Source organism: Equus przewalskii, chromosome 16 (assembly GCF_037783145.1).
Source record: "Equus przewalskii isolate Varuska chromosome 16, EquPr2, whole genome shotgun sequence".
Taxonomy (NCBI): Eukaryota; Metazoa; Chordata; class Mammalia; order Perissodactyla; family Equidae; genus Equus; species Equus przewalskii.
Window position 1 is genome coordinate 1,696,246 of NC_091846.1, and position 8,659 is coordinate 1,704,904.

At 42.0% G+C, this 8,659-nt stretch overlaps 1 protein-coding gene across 3 annotated transcripts in view; it reads right to left on the reverse strand.

The window, feature by feature from the left end:
- Positions 1 to 4,352, reverse strand: part of XPO4 (exportin 4) — a 125,840-nt gene extending 121,488 nt beyond the window's left edge. Inside the window, exon 1 of one of the 3 annotated variants that reach the window (XM_070577834.1) lies at positions 3,974 to 4,352. In XM_070577834.1, the coding sequence (XP_070433935.1) occupies positions 3,974 to 4,042 (69 nt within the window). In that variant the 5' untranslated portion in view covers positions 4,043 to 4,352. The remainder of the gene's footprint in view (positions 1 to 3,973) is intronic. The other 2 variants (XM_070577837.1, XM_070577836.1) reach the window with 2 other exon arrangements.
- Between the last annotated feature and the right edge of the window lie 4,307 nt (positions 4,353 to 8,659).

Consider the following 8,659-nt stretch of genomic DNA (forward strand, 5'->3'; position numbering starts at 1 on the left):
AGGAAAAAAGGTCAAAGTATAGTCACTATGGATTACCTAGGGAGGGGAGTGAGAGTGGGGAAGAGAGAGGGAGAGTCACTTTTTATTCTGCACATCTGTGTGCTGTTTTTTGTTTTTTAGACTGGCACGTGAGCTAACATCTGTTGCCAATCTTTTTTTTTCCCCCTTCTTCTTCTTCTCCCCAAAGCCCACCACTACACAGTTGTATATTCTAGTTGTGGTCCTGCTGGATGTGGCATGTGGGATTCCACCTCAAAGTGGCTTGATGAGCATTGCCGTGTCTGCGCCCAGGATCTGAACTGGCGAAACCCTGGGCCGTCGAAATGGAGCGCACGAACTTAACCACTCAGCCACGGGCTGGCCCCTGTGTGTTGTTGATATATTTTAAAACAATATATTCCAGTATTATTATGAATTTTAAATAACATAAAATGTATCTACAACACCAAATTTTCAAGTCTGTAAATATAACCTGCTAAATTCATATAGTCAGAGAGACTCTCACCAATGAGAATGTTAGCACAGAAGTGTGGTCGATTTTACTTACTCTGATATGTATTCAATATCTTCTCAAAAACTTAGGGTTAGGCATCTTAAGCAAAAGCCAACAACTGGAATCTTTTTGGACAAGAAATTTTCAAGACCTATTTAAACAACGTTCCATTTGCACAACGCTTTCAGAATAGATAAGTTCACTGCATGCTGTTATTAATTTACAACAGTCCTTCCTCATTCTAGTTTGTTCACCTTCAAATTTATTTTCTAGCACGTAACCTCACTGTCTTGAATCAGATTAAGCAGTATTTAGAAGCATTTACGGAAAATATTCTGTTACTACTTTTGAGGGAGAAATCACTCTTTATGTTGAAACCTATAAAACCATAAACATCTTTTTCACTCTACAGGTTTAATATACTGCTTTATTTGGCAGTTTATCCAATAACCTAAACAGGATTGAATATAGACGTTCACAGTGAAACAAGTGCAATATCCAAAAACACATCTAGAACTTTCCCATCAGGTAATGAAATGTAACATTTACGGTATTATAGTATGTTGACTTAGAGAAGCAACATGCTTGAGTAAAACTTTAGAAAGAGTTCTAAAATGGGAATCTAGTGATCTGCGTTCGGGATCAGTCTTATCACTAATTTGTTCTGTGAGCTATCTTGTAAGTCACTTCTTCCTCTTTGAACCTCAGTTTCCCCATCTGTAGAATGGAAGAGAGAAATGCTTAGACTACGCTCTTACTTTTCAGGGTCTCTATTTCCTGAGAGAAGCTGTAAAAACTACAGACTATTACCAAAAGTGTATGTTTCTACCCCAAAATTTGCTTACAGTTTCCTTCTGATATCCATCATGGACTCCCTAAGACCTCCGTCCCAAAAGATCTCGAGAGTATTCTACACACTAAAACTCTACGCTAATTTTCATGAAAGAAATAGACTACCAAAGGGAAAAATAAAGCAAAAATAATTGTGAAAAACGTCACTAATTACTTCGAATCCCAAAACATATTAACAGCTAAAATACATAGCAATTTTCTATAAACAAGATATCCTCAGGTCCAGCCTTGTGGCCTAGTGGTTAAGTTCAGCACACTCACTTCAGTGGCCTGGGGTTTGGTTCCTGGGCACTGAGCAGGGCACAGACTACACTACTCATCGGCAGCCATGCTGTGGAAGCATCCCATATACAAAATAGAGGAAGCTGGCACAGATGTTCGCTCAGGGCTAATCTTCCTCAGCAAAAAAGAAAGATTTCCTCAAATGGCTATCCTCTGACCCACAGGTGGATAAAGCTAAAATCACCCTTTTTTTTTTTAATATTGTAATGCTTACTAATTGAAGTAGATTTAACAATCATAACTATTTCAAATGAATCAATTTACCAGCTTTCTAGTCTCACTACACTATAGGTTAAGAACCACAGACTGGTAACAGACTGACTGAAGGTAGAGTTCCCACTCTACAACTTTCCTTGAAAATCTGGGTAAATTACTTAGCATCTACATGTTTGAGTCCCGTAGTCTATAAAATGAAAGTAATAATACCTCCCTCATAGAGGTAGCGAGGATTAAAGAAGGTAAAATATGTAAAGTGCTTGGCATAGTGCCTTACACATAGTAAGCACTTAATAAATGTGAGCTGTTATTAATAATAAATACTAAGTTGGAATGCAGCTTTCATACTGAGAAATAACGCAGTAACTGCTACTCTGACACATTTTTTGTACACATTTTCAAATACTAAGTGGAAATTTCCAAAAACGAATTTCCTATTTTTAATAACATAACATTTTTGTCAATACTCTTTTCCTCTGGAAAGATTAAAAAATATGTAAATGGATATCTATACAACATACGAGAGGTGGTGAGGTAAAGTGGAAAGAAACTCAGCTTAGAGCCAGACAGATCTGAGTTTTAGACCTAATTTAACCACTTACTAATTATGTAATCTGGGCCCCTTTAACTCTCTCAACCTTGTAAGCTGTTGCAAGGATTCATAAAGTATGTAAAGCATCAAACACAGTACATGACATGTACTACGCACTCAATAAACAGTACTCATTACTATTCTTCTCAGCTACTCCCGTAGAGATGATAAAACCAGCTTTGCTAGGGAAGAGGGAAGGTACGGGCAAGCACAAATGCTAATTAATATTCAGGCCAATGATGAAGGACACTTATTGCATCTTCTCAACGCCGTAGTTTTTAAATCAAGTACTTCTAATGAAAATGGGGCCCCTAGTTCCTGGAAAAATTTCAGGTATTTCAGGAAATGCTGTATGTCAGGGATTTTAAGAACCTTGTATTAAGGGAGATACTAGCTAGTTTCTTCTGGAGTTAAGTTGCAAAAGTCTGAAAACGTTATCTACTCAGTTTTCTGACAAAATGATTCACTTAACTTTGCTCGTAATGAAGCAAGTAAATCTCGCTTTCTATTACACTGCTCAGTTTCACGAGCTAACTTTCATATCTGGTGCTGTGTGTGAAAACAAAACTTGATTTAAAAAGACTACAAACTACCTTAGAATTTGTTCAAATATTTTCAAATGTGATGCTCAAACACATAACCCAAACACCAAACCAAAAGGAAAAGAAAAAAGTCCAAAGCTGACTGCATTCAATTCTTAGAAAGGTGGAATCAATTCAAGTAATCGAATGAGCCTCTAACTTCCAAAACACATCTACAAACACGGAAGTCATAATTTAAAAAATAAAAGTGGGCCAACAAATACAAACACACAGTTCACGGAGTAACTGAATATAGTCTATCCTTACTTCTACTCCCTGCGTGGAATACTTTTTTTATCCTTTGACTTGGCCTTCTCAAACTCCCTGGGCAAACAACCTACTCATCAAACTGTTAATTGTATAGTGTAAGAATGAAGTTAACGCGTGACCCACAAGGAGCTCAGTCCTGGAAAAAGTTTTGCCCCAATGACCTTGGTCCCAAAGATTCCCCTCCCTCCTGCCGGTCCTTCCACGTGCTGCCGGCTGCGGTTACTCCAAAGGTGGCTGCACCTGAATGCACGAAGGGAACAAGGACTGCTCACAGCACCTGGGCCGAGCCATCTCTTCCCTCCGGACACCCACTCCCCCGCGGCGCGCACACAGCCCCCGACCGAAGCCCTGCGGGGATGACCCGACCTCGCTCCCCGCGCCTTACCCTCGCCCCCGGCGACCGGGCAGCGTGTGGGGTGACGACCGTGGCACAGGAAACTCTCTTTCCTACAACACCATATTCCGTGCCCGGCTGGGGTGCCAGTCATCTCGGGGAAGAGGACAGCCCCGGGAAGAGAGGGACGAAAGCAGGATGGAGAACCCTGCGCCACGCCACCACCACCTCCTCCACTTCTAGAGCTCCCTGGAGGCCCTTGTCGGTCACCAGCCCAGCGGCGCCAAGGCCTGACACGGCAGGGCCGACCGGAGGCCGCAGGTCCCGGCGTGCGGGGGGCGCGGCGCACTCACCATCAGAACTTTGGCCGCGTTCTCCAGCTGAGCGATCACTTCTGGGGGCCCCAGCGCCGCCGCCATCATGGTCTCTCTTCAATGACGCGCCATGCGCTGCATTCTGGGAGCGGGCGCCGCGGCCGGCCAATCGCCGCAGCGACCCCGGAGCCCCACGCGCTCCGGGCGGCCGTCGCACCCGCGGTCGACGCCGGCGTGGTGGCTTCCGTGCTGCTGGCCTGGCCGCCGGGTCTTGGGCTGCGGGGATGGAGAAGAGTGTGAGCCGGCCTCCTCGCCGGGGCTCGGGCGCCCGCACTGCGGCGCCGGCCGAGACCAGGGCGGCTGGCCCAGACGGCGACGGCCGCGCGGAGCGGGCGCCCGCGGCTCCGGGCCCGCGCATGCGTGCTGTGTGGCGCCGCGGCTTGTCGGCTCCTCCACCCGGTGTCCCCAGGACCCGCTCGCTTCCCTCCACCGCGACCGCTCCCCGCCCCCATCGCCCGGTAGTGCTCCCCCGCTTCTCTGCCCTTCACTCCATCGGCCCCTGCCCCTCCTCTCCCTTCCACGCTCCACGCCCTGCAGGATCTGACTTGGAACCGCTCTCCTTAGAGAGCACCTCCTTTCAGAACATTTGTTTTCTGCGTCCTACTTCTCTGTTCCTCTTTGCTGTGAAAAAGAGACCATTCCAGGATAGAACGCTTCGTTTTCTTAACGGATGTCCTGCAGGAGATTCGTCCAAATTTATATGGTCAGCAGGTCGCTGCGAGACTAACGGGAAAACCCATCCTTCTCTCGCCGTTTTCTCCTTCCGTGGGCTGTCTCATAAAGGAGCGGGGTACCTTGACTACCTGGCTTCCTGAATCCAGTAAGAACTCAGTCCCCACCAGTTTTGTCGTGTTTAAGAAATTCATAATAGTAATGTTAATTATGGAATACATGATGAAAGGTACGTTAAAGTATCAAGTAATCCAACTTTCCCTCCAGTGCTTGTCTCCTTTACGACGTTCCAGGCAAGGGGGCCTAAAAGAGCTATTTCAGTGTTCAAACCAGCTCCAACTTGTAGAAAAGTTGTTTGGATGGGAGGTTTGGGGGGTTTCTTTGAGCCAACATCTACTTTTCTATCATCTCTACCTTTCGGTGCTGTTCTGCTACTTGGGGATACACAGAAAGTCAAGTTCATTTCAGTGTTTGTAAGTTTCCTCTGTTGAAATCTTCCTATATTTCTTCATCCTAGCTATAAGTAAGCCATACTTTTGAGGTTTTATTTTTTATGTCACTGCAAACGGAATTGCATTATTATTTCCATCCAAAAAACCAGGTTGTTTCTTGTATTTGGCATCTCTGAGTTAGGAAAGTGAATTAACAAGGTTTTTATTGCCTGAGAAACAAAGGAAGAAACTTTTATTTCATTACAAAATGGTAGAGCTAGTGAAAATGCAGTTAATGGCCTTTTTTATTTTAAGAATGTTGTGAAACTAAGTGATTAACATAGTCCCTGACATTTAGTCGGCACTCAATAAATATTTGACTAAGTATAGTAATCTGCAATAAGATTACAAAAACATCTCTAGCTGTTGCGAAGAGTAATTACTGCAGATAAATGTTATATCTGCAAAAGAGTAGACAAATGAATAGTTTGTGACATTAAATGTTTGAGGTTTATAATGCTTCAGATTGGGCTTTGTGTTCTAAAGCATTTGTTTTGTGCAATTACATAAGAATTTTGTGTCTAGACACTCTTTAAGAAAGAGGAAGGAAAAGTATTTAATCAATTGTGAGGATGAGTATGCTTTCTTTCCAATTAACTTAGTCTTTTGAATTTCCAGGCTTTATAAAGTGGGTTACAGACACCTCACGTGACTGAGAGCCACGAATTTTAGGGCAGAGTGAACACTGAAGGTGCAGAATCTCAATGTGGGAAGATGCTAGAATTTGCCTCCTAGTTTAACCTCCCCTCCAATGTCTGACTCTAGTTATTTTTTGATTTATTATTCAACAATAATATTCTCCTGGGAAGAGATAGGGAGGAGTATTCTAGCTTAACCATATGCTCTTCATATCCTGAAATAGAAGAGGAGATGAAAGTTGTGCAAATTCCAATAATTTCTCACTAGGCGTGAGAGAGAAATGTTTATGGTCTAAGGAAGGTAGATATCAGGTTGAAACCTTCCGGAAACCAAGAACAGTCACAAATAAATCCCCTCTAATTTTAGGCTACTCTTTTAACACCTATGATGTCATGGGCTCCAAAATTATTCTAACTTATTCTTCACCAAAAGTGATTAAATATATTATATACTTTTCCTTGGAAAAATAGGTTTGGTGTTTTGGTTTTTTCGTTGTTTTTTTTTTTTAATAGAAACCAGTGGAATTTGTTGTATAGCCAACTTTCTAAATTTTGTGTCTTTCCTAAATTAGTGACACTCTGGGAACATTTATTAAGCAAAAACATAGTTACTGACCATCTCCACTGCTGACATTCTGGTGAGAAGGAAAAGCTAACTATTGTGGATTACAGATAATGATATTTGAAAACTAGACGAGAACTTAAAGATTATAGAATCTTAAGATTTTGGAAATGAAAAAATCTTTACTTAAATGATCCCTTGTTTTTCAAATGACGAAAATAAGGCCCAGAGAAGTTAAGTGATTTAGGACCAAGCCAGGTAGAACCAGTTACCTATCTTACAGTCTAATATCTTTTGTGGTGAAGGGACAAGGGCTAGAATTCAAATCAAAAGAACTGGGTTTGTAGTGTATCTCTGCTTCTTACGGGATACGCTTGCTGGGTAGGTAACAATGTCTCAGGACCTCAGTTTGATCATTTGTAAAATGGAGGCCATCACACGTGTATGAGGTTCAAAGAAGATCATACATTTGAGACAACTTTGTGACGCTGTGAAGCATTCTATGAATGCAAGGTATTACTGTTATCAGTTGCGTATTTATTAGGCACAGTGCTTGATGCTGTAGGACGAATTGAAATTGAAGTAATGGTCTTCACTTCCAAAGAGTTTGAGGTCTAGTTGAGGAGATGAGACTAATGTATTTAAAATAACAGCAGTTGATTCATTTCCATCATTTCTCTCACTCCTTTCCAACTGTGGTATAATAAAAAATGCATGTAGTCTTTGTCCCTGGTTGCTGTCAAGGAGCTCCTTAAATCCTTGGAATTTCCTGAGTGATAGGAGTATCTTTGGTTAATCATAACAAGCCCCTTTCAGTCACAGCTGAGGTTATCCTAATGAGGTGACTTAGAGTGGGGCCCCTAGATAGCCTCGTGATGAAGTGGTCACCCGAAAGACCAAATGGTTAAAGGGTAGGAAGCTTTGGTTCCTTTAGTTTTGGACCACTCACCAAACTCCAGGGGGAAGGGGGGCTGGAGATTGAGCTCTATAAAAACTCTGTAACACTAAATTTGATGAGCTTCCAAGCTGGTGAATACATCTACCTGCAGTGATGCATCCCAACTCCGTGGGGTCAGAGCCTCCTACCCTTGAGACCCTTCCAGACCTCACCCTATGTTCCTCTTCATCTGGCTGTTCATTTGTACCTTTATAATAAACCGGAAAATTTAAGTAACGTGTTTTCCTGAGATCTGTGAGCCATTCTAGCAAATTATCAAACCTGAGCAGGGGGTCATGGGAATCCCCAATTTATAGACAGTGAGACAGGAGTACAGGTGGTCTCTGGGACTTGCAACAGGCGTCGGAAGTGGAGGCAGGCTTGTGGGACTGAGCTATTAATTCGTGGGTCTGCACTAACTGTGAGTAGTTAGTGTCAGAAGTGAATTGAATAGTAGGGCAGCCAGGTGGTTTCAGAGAATCACAGACCAACATGTGGATTATTGAAATATACAGGAATCTGTATATCTCAAAATAGTAACCATTCCAGTCAATTTAAGAATACTACAATAATAATAGTTGATGTTTACAGCACAATTACCACATGAAGGACACTAAGCTGTTTTAATCTATTAACTCATTTAATCCTCACAACAACCCTGTGAGATAATATACTATTATTATCCCAAATTTTGGATGAGGAAATTGAGGCATACAGCAGCTAAATAACTTGCCTCAGAACTAGTGGAACTGGGATTTGAACACGGGCTTTCTAGCTCCATACCCCATGCTCTTAACTCTCGGATACTGCTTCTAGGTGCCGAATAAGTCGCTTGGAATGATTATAGCTTAAGTAAATACATTACAAACTATCATGTCAACTTTTTCAGTTATGCATACTATGAAGACTATTAAAAATCTATATCAAACTTGAAATATTTAGGAAGTAAAGCAAAACTGCCTATAGAAAGTGTGAAACTAACTTTTTAAAAGACAGTTTGTTTTGCGAATGTCATGACATTTGCTATATCCATTGACAGTGCATGCTGGGTACTCAGATATTCGGTAACTTGAACTTTATGCCACCTGTGAAGAAGTTGACTTATTACAGTTTAGTACATTAGCTGAGTCTCTCAGACTGTTAAATTGTGAAATACGGCAAAGTGATCTGGGACTACTATCAGATTCCTTATGTTTGCACAACCCATGATATAGTGTTCACATTTTTTTACCTTTTCACAATAATTGGAACCATGCATATTGGTTTGTTTTTGTGTTTCCCAAGGGATCATCACGTGTTTTTGCAAAAACATTTGTCAAGCCATAAACATCTTGTCCCCATAAACACCCTGATGAAATACCTTAG